The sequence below is a fragment of the Camellia sinensis genome, chromosome 1 (assembly GCF_055761805.1).
Source record: "Camellia sinensis isolate YWXY chromosome 1, ASM5576180v1, whole genome shotgun sequence".
In the NCBI taxonomy this organism is placed as follows: Eukaryota; Viridiplantae; Streptophyta; class Magnoliopsida; order Ericales; family Theaceae; genus Camellia; species Camellia sinensis.
In genome coordinates, this window is record NC_138961.1 from 168672748 (window position 1) to 168699584 (window position 26837).

General features: G+C 39.8%; 2 protein-coding genes across 2 annotated transcripts; one reads left to right on the plus strand and one right to left on the minus strand.

Moving 5' to 3' along the window:
* The first annotated feature begins 11836 nt into the window (after positions 1 to 11836).
* On the plus strand, positions 11837 to 13406 carry LOC145790231 (uncharacterized). Its single transcript, XM_082868030.1, has 4 exons — positions 11837 to 12227; positions 12425 to 12517; positions 12610 to 12714; positions 12852 to 13406. Exons 1-4 carry the CDS (start codon positions 12102 to 12104, stop codon positions 13167 to 13169), a joined length of 642 nt encoding a protein of 213 aa, XP_082724156.1. The 5' UTR covers positions 11837 to 12101; the 3' UTR covers positions 13170 to 13406.
* Positions 13407 to 16625: 3219 nt separating this feature from the next.
* On the minus strand, positions 16626 to 18391 carry LOC114255865 (E3 ubiquitin-protein ligase ATL6). The gene has a single exon (XM_028195403.2). It carries the CDS (start codon positions 17849 to 17851, stop codon positions 16763 to 16765), a length of 1089 nt encoding a protein of 362 aa, XP_028051204.1. The 5' UTR covers positions 17852 to 18391; the 3' UTR covers positions 16626 to 16762.
* Between the last annotated feature and the right edge of the window lie 8446 nt (positions 18392 to 26837).

A 26837-nucleotide genomic window follows, 5' to 3' on the forward strand; every position in this document is an offset into this window, starting at 1 on the left:
TCTCCTTCTGATACCAGTCACTCTAACGGTGAATTTGTAATTGTCATCAAAACATAGGTTGATCGGGGGAACAACTGGCCGATACAACTGTAATGAAAGGAGACTTGGTGAAGCTGGTTATATCACTTTCAAGCTAGTATGGCCAGTTTACACATTTAACGACAGAACATTTTCTCTTTTTCGGAGAAGATTGAGTTTTTCAATCTCAGCATCATCTGTAAATTCTTCTCTTCCTTCTCCTCCTCCTCCACCACCAGAGGAGAAGAAAACGGTCATTGATGATGAAGGACAAGTCCGAGTTCGTTTTGCTCCTTCACCTTGCTCTTTCACCCACCGATAATCTTCACGTTGGAGGCGCCAGAACTGCCCTATTTAATTACCTCTTCGCTAGGTACCCTTTCTAATTATTTCTTTACTTCACGCCATTACTTCCAATTTCTCACTCTTGCTTTTTCTTTCCATTTTTGTTTCTGTTATCGTTTCACGTTAAGACCATGGTTCGTAAAACATCAAATTGCAAAATTTGAATGGGCCTCTCTTGGTTCCTACTACAATTCCAAAGCCTCATTTCTCGGCTGCTAAATATCAACGAAATTTGATAATGCCAATATACATGATTAATTTCTATATTTTACATGCTCAATTGGAAACTTTGCTGCAAGACCCGCAAGCTTTTCCTTTTATATCCAGTTCATCACTTTCTATTTTTATTTTCAATCACTACAAGAAAAAACACCTTTAGTGACCACCTATTTTTAGTTGGTCACAAAAAGTATAGTAATCTGCCACCAAAATTTATTTTGGTCACGGATGATGGTGTTTTAGTGACCAACATTTTTTTGGTGGCTAATAGTTAAGTATTTGTGACCAAATAGAAAATGTGGTCGCCAAACGTGATGGCGGGAGCGCGAAAAAAAAAGGCGGGACATCAAATCTTTTGGCTACCAGCAGATGTTGGTCGCGAAAAGGAAATAAACTACGTCGTTTGGAAAAAAATTAAATAAAAAATGTTCCTGAGCCTTGATCTTCCCTCATTGTTGCCCTCTTCCTTAATAAAAAAAAGTTTCCTATTTCCTTGATCTTCCGATCGGTTCATCAAGCCCTACCCACCATCTCCTCACTTCGTCCCTTGGGTTTGCCGCTCTTCATCTTCGCCTCCGCCTTGTACTTACCAGGTTAGTGTCTCTCTCTCTCTCAATCTCTCTCTCTGTTCATGTATATATATATATATATATATATAATCGATCGATTTATGGTCCCCTGTGTTCCTGTTTTTCATCGTTGCAACTCCATCGTTGCAAGGATTGAACATAGAGTACATATACCCACTTTCTTGCAATGTCTATTTGGAAGAAGCCATTGAAGGGTGAAAAGAAAGTGCCCAAATGGTCCCCGAAATTTCCCGATATGGAGAACCAGAGGCAGCTCGAAATGCAAATCGCAAGCTTCTGTGAAGTGTCTTTAAAAAAAAGAAAGAAACATTTAAGGGACTGTTTGTTGTACATGGATTTTAATTTCTCACTGGAGCACTGCAAATATCATCAATGGTGCTTGAATGAATAATAATGCATAGTCTCTGTCCTTGTTTTTTGGATTGTTTCAATTTGGCTTTTGGCCCTTTTTTCTTCTTAGAAATAGAAATAGTATATGGTTTATTTGCTATAAGAATTGTAAGTACTGACCTTGCACATGTAAGTATTTTGAAGGAAAATCTACTATACATACCAAATAATGAATTCAAGCTATTAATCATAGTCACATAGGGACATAAGACCAAACCATTTTGGCCGTAATTGAAAATATCACAATGAGGCAGTAACACCACTTCAAGACATAATCAATTATCACAATGGATTGTAATTAATTTTGATTTGACAATTTATTTGTTTCACTACCATAATTGACCTGTAATTAAATATTAGAATAGTTTATAACTAATGTTAATTTAGACCAAGACTTGCATATGATATAAAATAAAATAAAATAAAAAGAATGTAATTATAGCATCACTCTTGATTGAATACAAGGTCTATGCTAAGAAGTATTTTAGGGGTCAAAGTGTGAGAGTAGGTTCATGTTATTTGGCCATATAGCTAAGACAAAATGTAGCATCTAGTCAACCTCAAATGTGCATTGATTTTTAAGAATTTTTAATATTTTTTGGGAGTAAACTTAACTTTAATTGCTTCTGTAAAGAAATGAACTATACTTTAATGACCTTTGTAATATGTTACTGACCCTTTATTTGTCTTTAATTTTGTCTTTAATTTTGTCCTATCTTAATGTATGAAATACAGTCCTATCTTAATCTATGAGTCAATGAATAGTGATTGGTCCAGTGTACTTGAACTTTTAGATTTAGCAAGACGCAATGCCATGGAAATTTATTGGTCATGCTTTATTCTCATTAATCATGGACATCTTCATTATCATTATTTAAAATTATTGTTTCTAAAAAGTTTGTTATTAACTTATTACAAAGCTCTTGACCAGGCTGCATGTTTTAGATAGTTTAGTATATATAGATAATCTAAAATGAATAAATTAAACTTAATATGGGCATGATTTTTTTTTTTTTAAATTGCATGTTTTAGATAGTTTAGTAAATTGCTCTTGTTTCATCGAATGCTCTCTGCAATTTGTCAACTCACTGCCCTCATTTCTATTTCTAGTGAAGAATCCATATCTATGTCTATGTCTATATCTATATCTCTATCATTTGAGTTTCATACATACTTTCTGATTTATTTTTTTTTAATATCTATCATTTGATTTTCATACATAGACTTTTAACAATTTAATAATTAGATGTTTTTAATTTATTTAACTTATTCTTACCTCCTATGTTGTAAAAAAAACTATCACTTCGATAATTTCTTTAAAAAAAAAAAACAAATAATCCTATAAATTGTACACAACAAATAATTTATTTGACAAATCTATAAGATGAAGATATGGTTCATTGAATATATCTGTACACTTTATTAAAAAGCATTCCCACCATTCCTTTCTTATGTATATATTGGATATTCTCTTTTCTCTCTCCCTATTGGATATCCATAGTGTTGGTCCTAGGTGATCTATTCTCTTTTCTCTATTCTCTTTTTTCTTTTCAAATAATCCATATCTATTCTCTTTTCTCTTTTCAGTTAATATAATTTGGTTCTTTGTGCTGTAGCAGCAGCTTCATGCTGCAGTAGCAACTTCCTGTTGGTTCTTAATATTTTTTTTCTTCTTTTCTTGGCAGCAGCATTAGTGTTCAATATTATGCTTATTGAATACTAAAACAACCATAATGGAATCAATAACTATTATAGTTGAATAATATAGGAAGGAATGTGAGATTTGATGCTTGCCTAAAGCGTATAAATAACTTTTTCACCTTATAACAAAATTAACCTCCAAAATAGGAATAAAATTCATTTTTAGTTAATTGGTTTTTGCTTTATTCACCTAACATAATCTTCACTTTGTAGGTCACCAAATATGGACAAGAGTTGGATGTCAATTAGGAATAGATTGAGTTCGGAGTATAGAGAAGGGGTTAAGTCATTTCTCCAATTTGCAATGACAAATGTTGGCGTAGATAATAGAATTCGTTGTCCGTGTATGGATTGCCTAAATTTTGAACATCATACCTTTAAGGATGTGGAATATCATTTGATCCGAAAAGGGATATCACTTTCATACAAGACTTGGGTGCACCATGGGGAAACTGTTTCTGTCAATCAACCTCGTGTGTGGAATAATGACAATGACATTGAAGGTGTTGGTGATGAAGGGACAACCAATGAATGCCTTCACGTGGAAGATGAATTGTATGATATGTTAAATGACTGTCACATGGCGCATATTTTTGATGATGATGAAGAGGGTGAGCAGAATGATAATGAGCAAAGAGAAGATGGACGAAACTTTGATAAATTGTTAGAGGATGCTCGTCGTCCATTATACCTTGGCTGTCAGAAGTTTACTTTGTTATCATTTGTCGTTAAGATGCTTCATATAAAAGTTTTAAACAAGTGGAGCAATAAGTCTTTTGACATGTTGTTAGGCGTATTGAAAGACCTTTTACCAGAAAGTGATCAAAAGGTTCCATGGACCCTTTATGAAGCGAAGAAATTTTTACGTGATTTGGGTTTAGGATATGTGCCTATTCATGCATGTAAGTATGATTGTGCTCTTTTTTGGAAGGAAAATGCAAATTTAGAAAATTGTTCAATTTGTAAGGAGCCTAGATACAAAATGAATGATGGCAAAGGTAAGAAGATACCTCATAAAATTTTGAGATATTTTCCGTTGACACCAAGGTTGCAAAGATTATACATGTCGAGAAAAACAGCTGGAGATATGCGATGGCATAAAGAAAAACGTGTTGATGATGGCATCTTAAGGCATCCAGCCGATGGTGAGGCGTGGAAGGATTTTGATAGGCAACATGTTGTGTTTGCCCAAGAACCACGTAATGTGAGGTTAGGGTTGGCCACCGATGGTTTCAACCCTTTTGGAAATTTGAGCAACTCATATAGTATGTGGCCTGTGGTAGTTATGCCTTATAACCTACCACCGTGGAAGTGTATGAAGCAACCATTTTCCATGATGTCATTGCTTATTCCTGGACCGCAAGAACCCGGGAGAGATATTGATGTTTACTTGAGGCCATTAATTGACGAGTTGAAGGAGTTATGGGAAGATGGTGTAGTTACTTATGATGCCTCAACTGGGGCAAGTTTCCGAATGCATGCAACTGTTATGTGGACTATTAATGACTTCCCTGCATATGGTAACTTGTCAGGGTGGAGTACAAAAGGATATTTGGCTTGTCCCAATTGTAATGAGAATGCATCATCACAACGGTTAAGAAGTAAGATAGGATACACTGGTGCTCGCCGATACTTACCTGAAGACCATCCTTGGCGAAGAAGTAAGTTGTTTAATGGTAAGGCAGATGATCGAGCAAGACCTTCGGAGTTGTCAGGAGAACAAATTTTAAATCAATTGGATTCAGGAACATTTAAACCATTTGGGAAGCATCCAAGCAACCAAAAAAGAAAAAAGGATGAAAATACCGTCCTGAATTGGACAAAGAAAAGCATATTTTTCGAATTGCCTTACTGGAAGACACTCAAGTTACGACATAACCTCGATGTCATGCACATAGAGAAGAACATATGTGATAATTTAATTGGGACTTTGTTGAGCATTGATGGGAAGAACAAGGATACGGAAAAAGCACGCATGGATTTAGAGGATATGAAAATTAGGAAGGATTTGCACTTAAAGAGGCGCGCGGATGGATCTTTTGAAAAGCCCATTGCATTGTTCACATTGTCCCTAAAGGAAAGACAAGGTTTTTGCGAGTTCTTAAAATCGATTAGGTATCCTGATGGGTATGCAGCAAACATCTCTATGTGTGTGAGCACAAAGGGCGGCAAGTTATCCGGTTTGAAAAGCCATGATTGCCATGTCCTTATACAACGACTTCTTCCTATTGGAATGCGTGGGTATCTTAACAAGGACATTTCTATTGCATTGTTTGAGTTGGGAAATTACTTTCAACAGTTATGTTCAAAAACAGTGAGGGTGAATGATTTGAAAAAATTACAAGAGAGCATAGTACTCATACTTTGCAAGCTAGAAAAAATTTTTCCACCTGCATTCTTTGATGTGATGGTTCACTTAGCTATTCACTTGCCTCGCGAAGCCATTCTTGGAGGGCCAGTGCAATATCGATGGATGTACCCTATCGAAAGGTATTTTTATGCTCTTTTATGTGAAATTATATATTTTTTAATATTATAGTATACCCATATATATGGTTTACATAATAATTTCATATTATTTGTTGAAGATTACTCGGGATTTTGAAAGGGTATGTAGCAAATCGAGCTCACCCAGAAGGTTCAATTGCAGAAGCTTACATTGTCAAAGAATGCCTAACTTTTTGCTCTATGTATCTTGGTGGGATTGAAACCGTATTTAACAGAGAGGAAAGAAATGAAGATGGTGGTGATGTTGGCTCAGGGCATTCAGTTTTTTCACAAAAAGTCCGTACTTTTGGGCTAACTCAAAGGGCAGTTGACGTGTCTGAGAATGAAAGAAAAGTGGCTCATTGGTTTATCTTGTATAATAGTCCTGAAATTGATGAATATCTAGAGTATGTTCTCATTTAGTTAAGTCTATGCAAAATGCTTTTCATTATGATCACACTCAAGTACTAATTATTCACATTTGATTTTTCAAGTAGAGAACACAAGAATCAGTTACAAAATGCAAATGTACATGACATTACAAGACAACAACAAGAAGAATTTCCTAGGTGGTTCAAAGAGCGGGTAATATATAAGATACATAGATAATATGTAACCTCTCATCATAAACATAATTCACTGTTCGTAGATTGATATTAACATCATGCATCCTTGTCACATGTTCATGTAGATAAATCAATTACGAGCTGAAGGATCATCGGAAGCAACTGATGAGTTGTGGTCATTAGCTAATGGTCCTAGTCCAATAGTGAATATTTATTCAGGTTGTATTTGTAATGGCATTCGATTTCACACGAAAGAGCGAGACAACCGTCGTAAAAGTCAAAATAGTGGGTTGGTTGTTCAAGGGGATCATCATGGTATGTCAATTGATTTCTATGGTCAGTTGAATAAAGTTTGGGAAATGACATACATGTTCGGGCATCGAGTTGTGTTGTTTCAATGCGAATGGTTTAACACTGGTAGCAACAGAACATTTCGCACTAAAACACATTTGACAACCATTGATGTAAGAAGCCGTTGGTATCAAAATGACCCATTTGTCTTGCCAAGTCAGGTGCAACAAGTTTTTTATGTCAATGATACCAAATTAGGTGAACATTGGAAAGTCGTAGAGCGATTTCAACGTCGAGGAATATGGAATGTGCCGGAGCTTGAGGATGTAGATCCCGATGCTAATGAATTGCCTATTCCGAATGATGTGTTCCAGCAGGACGAGACCACTGAAATTGTCCAAATTAGCATTGCAGATTCCATTAGCAACACTTTACGTAGGACTGATATTGCACCTGATATTATTCCAAGTCAAGTGGTTCTGCAATCTAGTACAAGTGTACATGTAGAGGGTCCAAACAGAGATGATTTTATCTGTGATGATAATGATCAACATTCAAATGATCCTAGTGATGATGAAGATGAATTTCATAGTCATAGTAACTCGGATACAGATGATGATATAGAGCCTTGATTGTAATATCCTTTATTTTTTGCATTATCAAGTCATTTTCATTGTAATGCTCTTGATTGTAATGGCATGGCCTTGTTAATGAAGACATGTTTAGTTACAACAAGTCTGGAATGTTGTACCTATTGCTTCATTGTGGTCCATTTGGAAACATCGAAATCTGTCTGAATCTGTTTGAAGCTGTGTTTGTTCTACTGTCTCCTCTGTGTGCTGCTGCTGAAGTGCTCTATGTTTTTTTTTCTCTTCTGTTTGGTGATGCTGCTGAATCTGTCTGAATTTGTCTGAATCTGTGTATTAATCTGAATCTGCTGAATCTGTTTTGAATCTGCTGGTTTAATGCTGAAATGCGGCTGCTGCTTGAATCTGCTGCTTGAATCTGGTTTAATGCTGAATCTGTCTGAATCTGTGTATTAATCTGAATCTGCTGAATTTGTTTGGTTTTAATAGCTATGCTCCTGATGTATTTGTGTTCATTATATATAATATTATTTTGTTTGTTGATAAAAAAATTGAAGACATGTTTAGTGATGATTCAAATTGTAATGAATTTTTTTGTTGATAATTTCTTGACTTGTAATGTGGTTCTAATATTACAGTATTAGGTTATCTTATAATTTCATAAATTGTCATGCATTTTAAATTTTTACTTTTGGTTGCTTACAATTCATTTGTTAGATACAAAGACTGCACAGATGCCACCTGGGCAAGCCACTAAGAGGAGGTCGACGACCTCAATGTCAGAGGCAAACCTGGTTGAGCTCCCAGCTGCATCTCCTGTGGATGCATTTGCAAGTCTATCTCCTGTGGATGCCTCTCCATCTTCGCAAACAGTTGATATTGGTAAGTGTTACTACATGCTTACTCTTTTTTGAGTGATTATGATTAAAAATTTGTTAGTATTGAAGTATGACTCTGTGAGAGACAATCTGTGAGAGACAATGAAAAAAGAGATCTTTGAAGTCACAAACGGCACCTAAAAGATAAAGTGAGAGACAATTAGTCAATAAAGAGTGCAAGGCATTTATTGTTTAGTAATCCAGACAGTGTATCTTCAACTGGTTGTCAGCTGGTGCTGTCCTTTTTGTAAATTAACGAAACTCATTTCAATTGTGTGATTGTTACAGATCTGGCTATATCAGTTTGTTTGTTATGTAAATTAAGCTATATTTATCATTCAATATTTCATTTGGATATCATGGCTAGGACTACTATGACATGTCATGAAGGAATTATAATGGGTAGTTTTATAATGATATTGTTCTGGCCTCATTCTTTGTAATCTGGAACCTTTATTTCACATTGGGACTACCATGCATGCAACATCTGGATATTAGCCCACTAGTGGTGAATGTTGTTTTTAAACTTTTTCCCTTGGCACCTAAAGAATATATATATATATATATATAATGAACTACAATTCAGTAGGTCTCTTTCCTGTAAATATATGGGCTGCCCATACTATACTCTGTGCCACATCACAATGGAGCAACCTTACCATTCCACCCTTAGGAGTTCTAATCTGTTCCCTACCCTCACATTTTTTTAATTAATTATTTATTTTTTCTGTTCTTTCTGTTCTTATTTCCTCTAGTCATTTTCTTTGATCTCTACAAAGGGAAATAATAAATTCATGGTATCAATTTGATCCTCTTTAGGTTGCTTGTGATGTTCACAATCTCTGCGATCTCTGTGATTTTGTCTTTGACATTCCCTCCACCTATGTCCAGCTGTTTTCTGAAGCAGGAAACTCTGTATTTTGGAAATACATTTGCAATGATGTTCTCCATTTGCTAAGATTGAATTGTATTGATCTCTTGGGCAGTGTCAAAGCATTCTGCAAATTCAATATGATAATTATCTTTTGCTGTCAGTCAAATGACTTTTTCACTACTGGTTTTAAGAAAGAAGCCAATCAGACTTGGTTGTGTCTATAGCTTTTCCCCTCTCTTTCTATTCCTTTTTGAGTGACATTGCTCCTCCATATGCCCTAAGGTTTTACCTTTGCTGCAGGCAAAGGGCTTCGACTAGTAGTTATTTTTCTAACAGTGGATTCAAAACTATGTTAGGTTATTTATCAAGCACTTCAATGGATTCAAAGCACTGTTAGGTATATGTATCATATTATTCGAAGCAGTTGCAGCAGAATTTGAAGCATTCTGATACATTGGAGTTAGGCTTTCCTGTTCTTCTTCTTTTTGGTTAAAGAGCTTTCACCCTGATATTTGAGGCATTTTTTTTATCCGTGTGATTTGAGATTTGAGGTCTCAGAAGGGAATTCGTGTTTAAACCAACTCTCTGGAGCTCAGACTGCACTGGAAAAGTACAAGATTGGTCTGTCAGTTGTGGTCATTATGAGCTTCAGAGATGAAATTTAACTGAGGTTAACGACGTCTTAAGCAGTAAAAACTTAAGGTTGAGTTAGTTATCTCAGGAGCTTGCTTCTCATCTTCATTCGATAGAGAGATTACCTTAGGTGAAGGGCAATAAAATGCTTGCTTCTCATCTTCATTCGATGGACCAATTGTTCACCCATGTCAATTATAGGATCAGTGAACTTCAAGGCATGATAGTTAACTCTGCATCTAAGCTTTTGTAAATTTGTGTCCAACCTATTTGAAAGTCTGTAATCAAATTTGTTGAGCTGAACAGCCTTCATAAGAATGAAAACCATAAAGTATTAGTTTTACAATATAGTAAATCATTCAAGGCCAAATCTAGAGGATAAAAACATAACTGTGCAACTCAACAAAACCTTATCCCAAGATTCCCAACTACCAGGGGTTATTGACATGATTTCTGATCTAATGCTTTCATCAGAATTGGACGTAAGTTTCCCCATAGTTGATATTTATGCCATCTAATTAATGTTTTCTAATAGTTCGTCAAAGTGTAGAAGAAACCAAGTTGATTGACAGGATTTTAATTTTCAGCCAGTAGCTCTTTTGCATCTTCTTTTTATGCAGGAAAGGAAGTGACTTTCTCGATGTTAGCTTTCCAAATTTATAGTAGAGTCTGAATTCTTGTTTGAAGGGGTAATATTAATATAAATGGTCATATTTTTTATTTTTATTTTTTTCAATTAGAAAAAAAAGGTATTCTTTGGTAGCATCGTTGCACCCCTTAAGTTTCGGGGTGTAGGTTAGATTTATCCTAACTCATATGAAGAGATTCACAATCGGAATAAAATGAGAATGCATCAACCTCCAACTCAGAAGGTAGAGTCACGCACGGAGCACAACACGATCAGTTTCAACCATAAATGAAAAACGCTAGTTATGCCATTAGAAATCGAGTCTTACTCACTGGTGTAAAAGGCCAACACCTTCCACTCCACCACCACTCCGGTGGTATAAATGGTCATATCTGGAAATAGTATTTTTCACGCAATTAATCCTTGACAAGTTTTTCAAATTAATAGGAGAGTTAGAATATTTTTCTTAGGGGTAATCTTAAGATAAACGGTCATATGCAAGAATAGTATTTTATACTTGTAAAACAAATGTCTATATTTAAAGTTATTATTGTGGGAGCACAGTATAAATAAATCTTAATCTTTGATTACAAATTCTACAAATTCTAGACATTTTTTTTTAAGTTTATTTTTTTGGATTCTTAGAATTACTGTTTTTCCTACCCTTATCTTGTAAAGCTTAAGAGAAGAAATATATAGAGAAAAATAAGTATTTGATTCAATCAAACAAATAAACATATTACCAGAATTTGAGCAGTTGCCATTGAGCAAAACCTCTCCCTCCTTCCCTCTGCCCTCTATAAAGTGGTATTGTTGGTTACAATTGAAGTGGTCTTTGGTAATGCTCAAAGAGATATTGGTTACGATCTAATATCATTACGATCAAAACCTCTCCCTCCTTCCCTCTGATATCTGGTTTGCTCCTGCAATCAGCTGTTGAAGAGTAGTTGAAAAATTAGCAATCAAAGTTGGTAATTCACCTTTGAACCTGTTAAGGCCTATGTCCAGTTCCTGGAGGTTGCTGCAGTTAGTTAAAGAAGTTAAGAAGCTAAATCTTGCTGCAGTTAGGCCAGAAAAATTAGCCAATAGAACAGAGCATCTACATGTTCCTAATGTTGAAATAATTTTACCATTCTATGCAGTCGAGGCTGATATAGTCAGGATTACAGGCATGTTCAGTCATCTTATCTTAGACATAGTAATCTTATAATCATGAACATGACATAATAGCAAGCTTGAATAAAGGCATATACATTCCATGATGCTTTAAACTTGAGAGTTCTTAAAATCTACAGCAACCTATATAGCAGCAGCAGCAGCAACCTATGAACATTATATGACACATAGTAATCTTCATTCACATATGCTATTTAAAGAGAGTTCTTAAAATCTGCTCTGTATATACAGCAACAGAAGTTTATTTAGCAGCAGCCTATAATAGTGTTTCATTTTGTGTTTATAATATAGGTCCATCTGCAAAGCGAGTACGAGGTCCAACTAGGGATAAGAACAGTAGTAGACTCATGAGCCAACATGGTGGGAAGAAGCTTTTTGTTGGAGTTTCTATTGAGAGGAGGACATTTGTGGGGCTTAATGCCACCAAGGCCGCTAACAAATTGGGGGCACAAATTCGATTGCAAGCCCCATTGCAAGGAACAAAAAATTGGGAGGACGTTCCACCAGTCATTCGAGCAGCTATTGTACAATCCTTGCGGGTAATTTAATTTTTATAGTTGTTGAGATTGAAGTAATTAATATATAAGATGTTTAATTTTCATTTTATGTTTAATTGGGACAGGATAAGTTTGAGATTGAAGGATATGATGAGAGTCCACTTCCACAAGAAATCATTGACACAAAGGCCACACATTTGTTTAAAGGCTGGCGATATCATATGCATGAACATTACAAAGAGTTGGTGAAAGAAGGTACAGATCCTTATAGTAAACCATTTGCTGGGGTGAGCGAAGAAGATTGGAGATACATGATTGATGAAGTGTTTCTTGGTGACACACACAAGGTAATTAACTTAACAGTCATGGATGTTTCTTTTAATTGCACTACAATGAATAACTCAAAGGTCCCAAGTTTCTTTGAAATTCAAATAATATACAATTATATATGAGACATAGTAAGGAAATTGCAGAGATGGAGGGAAAGATATAGGAACCATGCTTGGATATTGATTTTTAAGTTAATATTTCTATTGCATTGTAGAAACGGTCAACAAGAAATATAGCCAACAGGAAAAAGTTACCCTATAATCACACCATGGGTTCAAGGTCATTTTCAGCAGCAATCTCAATTGAGGTAACATATTTTTTGTTTTAAAACTTATAGTTAATGCTGCAATTTTTTTATTAACAATATTACTAAGCTTGCATTTTATATGTTTCATGTAGGGAATTGAAACTGGAAAGGAGCCTCACATTGTAGATTTTTTCAAGACCTCACATTGGAGTAAGAAAAAAAAAGATTGGATTGAACCAGTTTGTGCGGAGTTATATGTAAGTATACCTTCATTATATTTGTTATTCATAGTCCTATATAATGCTTAACTAGTTAGTGTACTTGTAAAATAGGATAACTGTTGATCCTTTTTTTTTTTTTCTTTTCTTTTCTTTTCTTTTTTTAACACAAACAGGAAAAGATGGACCAACTTCGTGAGGAATCTTCACAGCCTGGAGCAACTCCGCTAACACAGGAGGAAATTACTGTTCAAGTCCTTGGGAAGCGTTCAGGGTATTTGAGAGGTTTCGGGGTTGGTCCAAAGCCGTCTTCTGCATTCAAGTCTACAACTAGGTCATCACAAGCACGTGATGAAGAGGTTAAGGGCCTTAAAGAAGAGGTAGCATCACTGAAAGGGATAATTCAATCATATGAAGGACGCTTTGAGCAGTTTGAACACTTTATGAGACAAATGCAGGGCAATGGTAGTGGATACGACTCTTTTGATGAGTAAGTACTATTGCTTTTGATGGTTTGTGAATACTTCTGGGATTTGTTTCAATTTATCAGCTCATAGATCTGATTTTGACAGTTGATCTATGACTGTCGTGTTGGCATCCATTCATATGATGGTCTAATATTGATTTGATTGGTTTCATAGGTTAATTTCATTCGGATTTAGGTACATAGTTGGATGGTTGAGGGACATAGGTTGAGGTGCCTTATTTTCAGTACATGACTTGGTATTAAATTATTGGATTTAGGTACATAGTTACATAGTTACATTTCTATGACTGTCTTGTTAACAGAATATTCTATTTACAATCTATACATGGATAATAATTCTATTTACATAGTTAGGGATTGAACTAGTGATGGAGGAGATAATACACGAACTGTAAGGATGGTAATAATGTGGTGGTGTTGTGGTTTTTTTTTTATTTTTTATTTAGAAATGTAAACAAATATATTATTATTAACAACGCTTTCTTCAATTTTTTTTTATTTTTTTATTGCAGGTAGCTAGCTAGAGGCGTAGTCATGCATGTTTATGGATCTGAGTTTGCCGATGCATTAATTCTAAGTTGTGCATATATATATGTGGAGTTTTTGAGATACTTCGCATTGGACAAATATGACATGCATTTGAAATCTTTGATGTTTTGTTAAATATTTTTTGATGTGGTGAATTTATTGTAAGGATGGATGGTTATTTTGGACGTGTAATGTGTTGATATTGACAGGTGGTTGTAAATATATTAATTACTATTTTGACTTTATAATTGATGGTTTTTTTGATTTTTGATGTGGTGAATTTATTATAAGGATGGATGGTTATTTTGGGCATGTAATATGTTGATATTGACAGGTGGTTGTAAATATATTAATTATTATTTTGACTTTATAATTGATGGTTTTTTTTTTTTTTTAGATTGGATTGGTATATTAAAATTGATTGGATGGGCATGAATTATGTATTAATTGCAAATGTATTATAGGTATTACAAAAAATTTAGCATTATATTTAAAAGAATCAATTTTGAAATTAAATGTTTTTTTGCGACCAATATGTTTTTAGTCGCAAAAAGCCTCTAGGAATTGCTAAACACACCCTTTCTGTGACCAACAAGATCCTGGTCGCCAAAATCCCACTTTTCGCGACCAAAACTTTCGTCGCCAATGCTCACTTTCTGTGACCAACAAGATCCTGGTCGCCAAAATCCCACTTTTAGCGACCAAAAATTTCGTCGCCAATGATCATTTTCTGCGACCAGAATTATTCTGGTCGCCAAAACTCCACTTTCAGCGACCAAAACCTTCGTCGCCAATGCTCACTTTCCGCGACTAGAATTATTCTGGTAGCTAAAAGTCTACTTTCTGCGACCAATATTTTCGTCGCAAATGGTTATCTTTCAGCGACCAAAATAGATGGTCGCAGAAAGTAGACTTTTAGCGACCAAATTCTTAGTCGCAATAGGATCAATTTTGACAAATTCAAGAGCATTCCGCGACCAAAGAATGTTGTCGCAAATGATGATTTTCCGCGACCAACTTCACTTTTGGTCTCCAAAAACCTTCTGTGACGGACTTTTGGCGACCAAATTGCGACCAACTTTTTTTGGTCGCTAAAAACTATTAGCGACCAGATTTGACCTTTTTGCGACCAGAAATGTTGGTCACTAAAAGTGTTTTTTCCTGTAGTGAATATTCTATCTAAAGCTCTCGGTGGCTGAACTCCTCATTTATTTTGTATGAACAATGAGCATGGAAATTCATCTGTTGGAACTATGTAGCTTGAAAGTTCAGCTTTCACTTTTTTCTTCACTGAGTTTGTTTCCTCAAAAAAAGATACTGAGGTAGTCGACCGGGGGGACGACCGGTCAATGTAAGTTTTTCCCCTCTAAATGCCTTGAGGTGGTCATTTAGAGAGGACATCCGGTCAGTTGTCTGGTGATCCACACTCAATGACTACACACAGTAAATTACTAAAAGGTGCAAAACATCCTCAATTTAGTGAAAGGTTTCAAATGTTTTCAATTTGATACAGGTTTGATAAAATCATTAGAGACCAAAAAAGTGTATTTTTTCACCAAATTTAAATTTGGTGATGAATTTGATTAAATGTTGGATATGGCATTATACAAGTGGAAAAGATGAATTGTGGGTATTTGATACAATTGGGTTGGGCTTGGATGTAAATTTGAATTTGAATTTAAGCTGATGGGTTCAAATTTTATTTTTTCTAAGATTAAACATTACTCTTTTTTTTCTTTTTAAATTTTTTTGAGAAGTTTGCTCGGTTCATCTTTTCCAAAAATTTTACTTTTTTGTTTTTCTTATTTTTTTATTTTTATTGAATTTTTTTAATATTTTAAGTAATTTTTTTTTTATTTTTTAAACATACCTAACATAAATATACCTAAAATGTAAAAAAAATTATGAAAAAAACCTTTTAAAAATTTTACTAAATACCAAAAATACCAAAAAAATATTTTTATATATTTTTCATATTTTTATATATTTATTAATTTTTTAAAATATTTTTATAAATTATTTACTTTTTAGATATATTTAAGTAAGGTGCATCTAAAAATGTAAAAAAAATATTTAAAATTTTAAAAATATTCACTAAAAATAAAAAAAAATATAAAAATCAAAAAATTCAATTTTTAAAAAATTTAGACCAAATTTGGCAACCCTTGAAAAATCCAAAAAGTTAAAAAGTTATCACTATTTGTAAAAATAAATATTAAAAAATAATATACACACTAATACAAATAAAAAATAAAAAGCCCCAAGATTGATATTGACGTGAAGGTGGGGTGGGGAAAAACAATTATAGTACAATATTCACTAAATTGGATGGTAGAGTTGGGCCTGTGGGGGCCATCATGTGTCCCGTTTTGATCATCTGAACCGTTGAATATGTAGAAATCGTCTAGTACTATATACCTGTTAAAAATCACATCTATCGGGTATCGCTAAATACATGATCAAATCAATTTTTTATAAAAATAGATAGTGTTATAGTTAACAGTTAACAAAAAAAAAAAACACGATCAGATAGCTATCGATATCCAATCAACGTGATTTTTTACAAGCACATAGTACTCGACGAGTTTTACACATTACATGATTCCGATTAGTAAAACGGGACCCATGGTGGGCCCCTATAGGCCGAGCAAAACCGACCAATTTATAACCAAAAAGTAGAGAATCAATCTCCTACAGTGCCCTTGCTGCACTGCCCTTTAGGCTTCCAACCGTACAGCCTATTCTATCACTTTATTCCCCTATACACTTATTTATATAATTTTTTAATACATATTTTTCATAAAAATTCAAAAAGTTAACTCAAACATTCATGTGTTTTTTCCTCAACTTTTTAGTTAAAAAGCACACTTATTTAGGACATTCCAAATAATCCCTTAATCTAAAAAATTCAAACCAAACACACTGTATAATAAACTGGACTAATGTGAAACTGTAATTTATCTTAAGAATTATAATAAAAAAATGTATTTTAATGAAATAAATACTATATTAAATTAAACAGGAAGGGGAGCCGATAATTGTTCAACTCCGTCACCCTTCACCGCAAGACAGTCAAACTGCGTCTTCACAGGCGTCACATATAATCTTAGAGCTCCCCACCTCCGTTACGTCTCCGTCAACCCCCACCTTGGAACGGTTGTTCTTCGAGAAAAACGGTGGCGTCAGGCTAAAAACCCACCGGTCCAACCTCCCAACCCGATCGGACCGGCCCCGACTACTCCCTTCCGTCGGGAAAAACAAGATGCAACTCCTGGTCCTCTTCAGCCCCCCACTCATCATGATCTGCTTCCTCACTTCTTCCGGCAACCTCAGCGTGTACCTCTCGGAGCTCTCTCCGAGTCCAACCAGTGAGTGACCCGTCGAGTGCGACCTCTGAAACTTCGCCACTCGCTCTCGATTCTGCTTCGGAAACTCACTTGCTTCCGGATCTCTGTTTTGATTTTCTTCTTCTTCTTCTTCAACATTAATTGAAATTGAAATTTGATTCTCGTTTTGCACTACTTCACTGAGTTCAGTTCTGAAATTGTGCTCATCAATCGATTCATTCGATTGATTTACCTTCTCCGGAGGAGGAGGCGGCACGAGGTTCGCTCGACAGACGGGACAGGTGCTGTGAGAAGCCAACCAAGCGTCAATACACTCAGAATGAAACACGTGATCACACTTGGGAAGCAATCTGAGAATCTCGTCGTCTTCGAACTCGTTTATACACACCGCGCACTGTAGCGCTCCTTTGCCGATCTTGTGGTCTTTGATCTCCGAGTAGTGAAAAATGGGGAAAGACTCGATTGCTTTCGGATCGAGGCCGCGCGGGAACCGCCGCAATCGGGCGGAATTTGCTTCCGTGGCGGTGTCGTTGATGCAGTGGAGGATGTACATGGAGAAGAAGCAGATGAAGAACAAGAAGCAAACGAGGACCACGGTGACGATCCCCGTTGACGGAGCGAAGTTGGTGTAAGGAGAAATAGAAGATGATGGAGGATGCAAACTCATCTGCGCGGCCGCATAAGGTGGTGCCGCCGCCGCCAAGAACAGTAGTGCGAGTAGTGGCGCGTGGGCGCGATTGATTGCATTACTGTGAGGTGCAGGTGCAGTGAAAGGAAACGTGTGGGCGATGATCCGACCGTTGTGATTGGTCATGGCTATGAAATGTACTGGATGCTCATCTCGGGAATTTGAGTTCAAAAAGGATGTTCTGATTTGATTTTTAAGTGCGGGAAGCGAGAGAAGGGAATGTTTTATATGAAGGAAGGGGGGACGACGAATCAAAGCTCTGGATTTCGTGGGGGCAGGACAAAGACTGGGACGATCCTAATTCATCCTAATCCAATTTTTATTTTATTTATTTTATTTTTTTTTTGAACTGATCCTAATCCGAGGATAGAGAGACATATATGTATATATGTATGCTACTTGCAAGTTTTGAAATTATTTATACAGGCCTCGTTTGGGAAGGGACTATTTTAACCAATTAGTTAAAAAGTTACTAAATTAGTCAAAAAGCCAACAACTCATACCAAAAAGTCAAAGATTCTCTTTTCTCTCTACTTTTTACACATCTTTTCGTAATTAACCAAAAAGTCATCCCAAACATACAAATTTTTTTTACCTACCTTTTTAGTCAAATAGCCAAAAAGTTACTAAATTAGTCTGTTCCCAAACGAGGCCACAGTAATTCCTTTCAAACTCAAGTACGATTTTTGAATGTTTTGGATATGTTTGGTTTCACTCTCTAAAATAAATAATAATAATAATAATGGAATCTTCTTTATTAAAGAAAAATTTTATTTGACAAAAATAAATATAAAATTATATTTTTACATTTTTAAAAAATTATTCTTTCTCTTTTAAAAAATAAAATTTTATAAAAATAATATATATATATATATATATATAGATATCTTTCTTTTTGTTTTTAATTACGAAACCAATTGAAGTACCACATAATTTTATTTTTTTATTTTATTTTTATTTTTTAAATAAACATTGAGCTGTTTCCCTATTTTTTTAGTGACAAAATGAATGGATTTGATTTTAGAGAAAATAGCATTTGAGTGGGATAATTTAAAAATAAATGCTTTGTATGTGACTTTTTTTTTTTTTTTTGGGTGCAAATCTCACGTGAGAGGAGAGTTTTGGAACGGACTGTACGGCCGAGCTACGATATCGCGGGTTGTGACAGACTTCACGGCGTCATACCGTTCCCCCCACTGATGCGGTCTACTGGTCCGTTTTGCACAGCGATGGGGATTGACCGAGCAGGCATAGGCCATGGCCAGTCGAGAAGATCGGCTGGGCAGACGTAGGCTGTGGCATGACCGAGTAGTGACTCGCTTACATTTGACAGAGCGGCACTGCTGTGTGGCGTCCGAGTTAAAGTAACCCGAGCTAGACTATGGACGCGGTTAGGGCCGACACGCTTCTGACCGACCAGCTGAGATAAATGGGCATCGTGCGACCGAGAATAAAAGTAGGATGGGTGGAGGCCGGCATACCTCACAACTGGTTAGCCTAATGAACCGGTCAATATCAGCTCGGCCATGAGCATCGCCCTTTGGCCCCTTTGCAAGGGACAGGCCGGCAATGCATAGCCCGGTTGTGTGCATGTGATGGAAATTCTCCACAAGTGATAGGCTGGTCGTGGTATTCTAGACAAGTATGCCACCTGGGCCAATGGCGTGAGGGAGAGAGGAAACCTGCTCCAGGCATGCGCCAATACCGTTGGACAGTTCTGCGTATACTGGTGGGAGGACTAAGCCTTTACACGCGTAAGGTGGTGAGAAGCGAGCACTGCCACCTGTCCTAGGAAAGACAGCAGAGGTAATGCACGCATAATCTTGAGGCTGCATGGCCAGCCTTAAAATATGGAGGAGGACGAACGTTAGAGGCATGAAAAATTCACTCTATCACTAACACTCTCTCTTTCTCTGATAGCCTTCTTCTTCCTCCATTGGTCTGACGTGATCGTCGGAGGGTCTATCTGGCACACCACCGCCGGGCAGCACACCATTTCTGTGTTGCAGAGATAGACGCCGTCACAAGAAGCTTGACGTCCAAGGAGTATAGAAAGCAGAGGATATTTCGCCCCCGTACAATTGGCGCCGTCTGTGGGAAAAGTTGGTACTCAACCCTTGTTCTTTGAGCTTCTTTGACCATTTCCATGGCCAACAACGACGAAGCCCCACTGTCCGTCGTCGATGGCGTCATACCTGAGTATATCCACCTGAGAGAAGGCCCCCCGAATATTCCAGCCATTGCGGGCCTAGAGGCTTCTTCGCGAGGTGCGCGAGACAAACGTGGAAGGAGTACTGATTGCTCGCCAAGTCCAGAGGGCCGCCGACGCCGGGGGGAGTCCCATGCGCAGCGCCTGTAGCACAAACTCAAGTACCAAGATGCCCTCATTCGCAAGATGGCGGCAGAGATGGAGATGCTGAAACGCTAGATTAAAGGGAAGGGTGTTGCTGGAGAGGGCAACCTCATTGAGCGCACCCCATTCCCTCGTTGTAGCAGTCGCCGCCAGGGGAGGACTCACTCTCTCTCCATCACCAGGAACTATGGAGTTGGAGATTCTGACCAAAGAGATGGCAGGTCCCTCTCTTGCGACAGCACTTACCGCCCCTCACGCCCGACGCCGACGTCGCGATCCTCTTTCTCCACAAGTTCCAGGGACTTGAGGGACGTATTGGAGGAGAGGGCGCGCCGTCGAGAGGCTCAGAGAGTGCCGGCATTGCAAAGGTTGAGCGCTCCAGTTCGTTGTAGTGAGGAAGTGGCGATGCCAGCCCCCAAAATGATAGCCCCTGCGCTGATGGACAAAGAGATGGCGCGACTTACAGCCACGCCGCTGTCTCCAGAGATTGAGAGTACACCACTACCCGTCGGATTCCACCAGCCAAAGTTCACTTTGTACGACGGCAAGACGGATCCGTACATGCATGTGAGCCATTATCGGCAAATAATGGCTGGCCACCGGCGCAACGACGCCTTGATGTGCCTCATATTCCTAGCAAGCTTGGGAGAGTTGGGTTTGAAGTGGTTCGAAAGGCTCCCGGAGGGGAGTATTGAGGGGTGGCAGCAACTAGCGGAAGCCTTCGTCACCAAATTCAAAACCAACACACGAACGCCGAAGGAGGTCGACCATCTCCTGGGTGTCAAGATGGAGTCTGGATGTTCGTTGATGGCATACAATGCGAAATACTGGGAAACTTGCAATGAGATCCTCGACTGCCCCACCAATCTGGCGATCACTCAATACAAACGGGGTCTCCCAGTAGGGCATAGGCTGCGAGATTCACTCACGATGCATCAACCCACAACCATGGAGTCATTGATGCAGCGGATCAATGAGCACATTCGCGTCGAGAATGATGTCGCTTCCGTGACCGAGAAGGATAATCCGGTCGCGGCGGACAGAAGGGTGGCGGGAAAAGTTCACTCGGTTGGGCAGGAGGATAACTGCCCCAACACCTGGTTAAAAGATCAGAGCCATGGTTCAAACCGTGATGACAAAAATAAGGGCCGCCGACACGACCGGGCTGACACTCCCGTGATGCAGCAAAGGATGCCAAAAGAAAATTGAAGGCACGGACTGGAATCACCACGGTCTTTAAAATCCCCATCTACCGCATTTTGAGCGAGATTCGAGGTGAACCCTTCGTCCGTTGGCCGGTCAAGTTGGGGAGTGCGCAGAGGGGCTTCAATTCAAAATATCGCTGCACCTTCCATGAAGAACAGGGCCATCGAACGGAGGACTGCTTGCCGCTCAAACAACACTTGGAGGAGTTGGTGGCGGCTGGACATCTTGACCAATACAGATGGGGGAATGAAGGCCGCACCATCAGGGCAAGCCGAGCCAAACGGCCTAGCCGCCCTGGATGCGACCCCGCAAGGTGTAATCAACGTTATCCATGGTATCATTGAACCGGCCAGGGTCTGCGCGCTGAAAGGGATGATCAAGAAGGCCGAGCACATGAGGGAAGTGCTCTCTGTTCAGCCCGCTGTGAAGAGGGGAAAGACCGAAGAGAGGGACATCCTTTCATTCTCGACCAAGGACTTGGAAAGAGTTCAGATGCCGCACAATGATGCTTTAGTAGTCACTCTTCGCGTCAAAGACTTTGACATCAAGAGAATCTTGATCGACCAGGGGAGTTCGGTAGAAATTATGTATTATGACGCGTTTAAACAAATGAAGTTGGAAGACAAGGACTTGGCCCCCGCAACGTCCCCTTTGGTCGACTTCAACTCACAGCCAGAATGGCCAATCGGAAAGATTATTTTGCCGGTCAAAGCGGGATCGGTTGTAAAGCAAGTAGAATTCTGGGTGCTCAAAGCTCCATTGACTTACAACTTGATCTTAGGCAGGGGCTGGCTGCACGCCATGCAAGCAGTTGCTTCGACCTTCCACCAAGTCATGCGCTTTCCGGCACCAAGCAAACAAATAGAGGAAGTTTGGGGGGACCAGGTGATGGCAAAGCAATGCTTCGTTGTGGTAAATGGCAGCCGAGCGGCCAAAGGGTTCGTCCAAATGATTGAGGGGCCCGAGGGTAAAGAGGTCCTTGAAGACGTAGGAAGAAAGGCTGAGGAAAAATCGGTCGAAGATTTGGTGGAAGTGCGCATTGACGAGAACGATCCAACTAAATTCTTCCTCTTGGGATCATCCTTGTCTAGCACCGAGCGGATGAATTATGTCAACTTCTTGGTTTCCAATTTGGAGGCCTTTGCCTGGACGCCTTACGACATGCTTGGCATCGACCTGAGCTTCATTTGTCATCAGTTGAATGTCTTCCCCAATGCACAGCCAGTCATTCAAAGGACGCGCCGCTCAGCCTTGCACCATGCTGAAGTGGTGGCAGAAGAAGTGAAGAATTTGTTGGAAGCTGGGGCCATAGAGGAAGTGCAATACCCTCGGTGGATATCCAACACGGTGGTTGTTCCGAAGAAGAACGGCAAGTGGCGAGTCTGCGTTGACTACAAGACTGTCAACCGAGCTTGCCCCAAGGACAGCTTTCCCCTCCCACGAATTGACTAGCTGGTGGACTTAACCGCTGGCCATTAGAGGTTTAGCTTCCTGGACGCATATCGCGGCTACCACCAGATAGCCATGTATAAACCGGACCGAGAGATCACATCGTTCACCACTTCCAGAGGCTTGTATTACTATAAAGTCATGCCGTTCGGCCTGAAAAATGCCGGAGCAACTTTTCAACGGATGGTGACAAAGATGTTCGCCCCAATGCTGGGTCGCACCATGGAGGCCTACATCAACGATATGGTGGTGAAAAGTAAGGAGAAAGCTCAGCACCTCTCCGACCTAGCAGAGATGTTTGCTATACTTAACGCCACAAGCTTCGTTTGAATGCTTCCAAATGCGCCTTCGGAGTCGGCACCGGGAAGTTTTTGGGTTTTCTAGTCACAAATCGAGGGATTGAAGCTGACCCATCACAGATCAAGGCTATACAAGACCTGGAGCGTCCTAACTCCACGAAAGACGTGCAACATCTTGCCGGGATGGCAGCCGCATTGAACAAATTTATCAGCCGGTCTTCGGATCATTGCAGGCCCTTCTTTAAAACATTGAAGTCCAAGTTCTTCTGGGATGACGAGTGCGACCGCGCACTAGCAGACCTGAAAGCATACCTCTCCTCAGTCCCTATTTTGGTCACACCTCAGCCGAGCGAAGAGTTGTACCTCTACTTGGCTATCTCTCAACACACGGTCAGCGCAGTATTGGTCCGTGCTGAAGGCATCCAGCACCTACCGATCTTCTATGTAAGCAAGACTCTACTCCCAGCCGAAACGAGATATCTTCCCTTGGAAAAATTGGCGCTGGCCCTAATGATGGCGTCAAAAAAGCTGGCACACTATTTTCATGCCCATACAATAGTTGTGTTAATCGAGTTCCTGCTCAAGGTGCTTTTTGAAAAGGCAGACTTCACTGGGAGAATTTTGAAATGGGTCGTGGAATTAGGGCAATATGACATCAAGTTCCAACCGCGCACCGCAATCAAGGCTCAAACACTTGCTGACTTTGTGGCGGAATTTGCCCCTGGGATGCATCCAGTCTGCTCGATTGATTTGGTTGGTGCGGATTTAGCACAACCCATGGTTCTGGCAACAAAAACAAGTGTTGGTGCGCAAGAGGAGGAAGGGCAAAGAGTGACCAAACCAGCGAAGGCGAATGACGCGATGAAGGAGGAAGTCAACCATGACGAGGAAAGAGACCAAAGTGAGCCAACCAGAGACTTGGATTTGAGGAGTTCCCAAAACCCTTCTGATTGCTGGAAGTTGTTTGTCAGCGAGATGTGGAAACTCTTCGTCGATGGGACATCCAACAGACATGGGGCCGGGCTGGGTATCGTGCTGACTTCACCGGACGGAATGATCATTGAACAAGCAATTACGCTCGGTTTCCCGGCGTCCAACAACGAGGCGGAATATGAAGCCCTCCTTGTCGGGCTAAGAAGCGCACTAAGAATGAAAGCGTCGGCCCTGATGGTGTTCAGCGATTCCAAGCTGGTGGTCAATCAAGTCTCAGGGGAGTATGAGGCCAGGGATGAAAGAATGGCCAAGTATCAGGCGCTGGTGCGTGCAGAGATCAAGAAATTCGCTGCCGTAAGGGTAGAGCAGATCAACCGCGAAGGAAACAACACGGCTGATGAGTTGGCCGGGCTCGCTTCTACTCAGACAGTTTTTCCCAACCCCTTGATGATAGAATTTTTACCGCGGCCAAGTATAGACGAACCGGAAGTGGCCGAGGTACTTTGCACTGACTTGGGCCCCTCTTGGATGGATCCTATCATCGCCTTCCTGAAAGATAGAATTCTATCAGAAGAAAAGAAGGCGGCACACAAGATCCGGGCAAAGTCAGAGCGGTTTTGGCTCTCCCCGTCTGGGGCCTTGTACAAGAAATCTTTCACCGGGCCGTATTTGAAATGTGTCCACCCCACCAAGGTGGAGGCTTTCCTCTATGAGATACACGAGGGCATCTGTGGAAGCCATACTGGAGGCAGGTCCTTGGCTTACCGAGCAATTTCCCAAGGTTACTGGTGGCCGTGCATGCAGGCGGACGCGCAGAAATACGTTCGCCGGTGTGAAAAGTGTCAGAAATTCGCTCACCAGATCCACCAGCCAGCTAGAGATTTGCTCCCACTTTCAAGTCCTTGGCCGTTCGCGCTTTGGGGATTGGATATTGTTGGACCACTCCCAGCAGCACCGGGCAATCGCAAGTTCTTCATCGCCGCCACCGACTATTTCACCAAGTGGGTTGAGGCCGAGCCACTAGCGATCATAAAGGAAAAGGACGTGAAGAAATTTGTATGGCAAAACGTCATCACCCGTTTCGGTATACCCAAGGCCCTTATCTCGGATAATGGCACTCAATTTGATAGTAAACTCTTTCGCAGATTTTGCGAAGAGTTGAAGATCGAGTTCTACAATTCGACACCGGCCTATCCTCAGTCGAATGGTCAAGCAGAGGCCTCAAACAAGACCATCCTGGACGGGCTGAAGAAGCGGCTTGAGAAGGCAAAGGGCAAGTGGGTTGAAGAACTCCCTAATGTGCTCTGGACATACCGCACTACCCCAAGACGGTCGATCGAGAAAACACCATTCGCTTTGGCCTACGGCATGGAGGCCATCATCCCGTTGGAAATTGGCATGCCAACCATCCGCTCTGAAAGTTTCCAGCCTGATCTAAACGATGAAGCCGTGGCATTGGAACTTGACCTCGCTGAGGAAAGGAGGGAGCGAGCGCTAATCCACATTGCTGCTTACCAACAAGAACTATCCAAAAAATACAATAAGGCAGTGCACCCCAGGCTATTCAAGATTGGGGACTGGGTCTTAAGAAAGGTGCATGGCAATACGGTGGTCCCTGGCGAAGGAAAGCTTGATGCAAATTGGGAAGGACCATACAAGGTGATTGGTCTTGCTGGTAAAGGGGCATACCATCTGGAAGATTTAGATGGCAAGACTGTCCCCAGACCATGAAATACGGCCAACCTTAAGGCCTTTTACTTTTAAGATGTAATTTTCTTGTGTTGTTTAGCTTTTCTAGACCTTTAGCCTTTTGGCAATTGATGTAAAAGATAGCAATGTTTTTGTAATGAAAAATAGCCCTCTTGTTGTTTGGTATTACATCTTTGTACAATGACATCGTAAGGAAGCCAGGCAATTATGGATGCCAGGGGCAAGGAGACCGCACAAACAGTTGGTGCATTATCCAACGATATACTTGGCGTACGGACCAATTCGCATTAGGGCCGAACTGGTTTTGCTCGCCCGGTTGAAATGTTGGTGTCATGACCAACTTAACTGAAACATTGGTGTTTTGCCCAATGTAAGGGCCGAGCTGATTTTGCTCGTCCCAGTTGGCATATTGGTGTCTTGTCCAATATGGAAAATGAGCGGAGTTTGCTCGGCAGAATTTGCAATGTTAGAGTTTTGTCCAACCGATAAAAAACCGAGCTGACTTTGCTCGGCGGAAAAGAAATGTTGGCGGCTTACCCAACTTAAAAGGTGAGCTAAATTTTGCTCGGTCACGTTGAAGTATTGGAATTCTACAAAGTCTACAAACCAGTCAAGGCCGAGTAGATTTTGCTCGGCCGAGTTAAAATATCAGTTCAACTGAAAGTTCAAGGAGCCGAACTGCTAATTCTGATTAGAAAACATTTAAGGTGATTTTAGCTCGGCAAATTGTGCGGCATAGCCGACCTGGCAGTTGTGCATTGTCAACGATTGAATCGAGGAATCCATGCAGATGCCAACCGAACAGAAATAGAAGATATACGAGCAAGAAGTTCAAAAGTTTCATTGATAAGGGAAAATTCAGTACAAGAGGGTGGACATAGCCCGGTTACATTCCAAAACAAAGAAAATAGAGAAAGGCAGAGTTCAATCCAATTCTAGTTCAACTGTCTGTTCGGCGACTTGCACAGTTTGCTCGGCCTCTTCCACATTGCGCTCGGGCAAGTTTTCTTCGGCCTCATCGTCAGCACCTTCCACCGTGACAACCTCCCGGTCAATAACTTCTTTATTGTCGGCATCTTGGGATGCTGCAGGAGAAGTTTGCTCGGTTTGCGGTGCGACGGCGGCGGCGGCTTCTTCCTCGGCCTCTTTCTGTGCCTCTGTG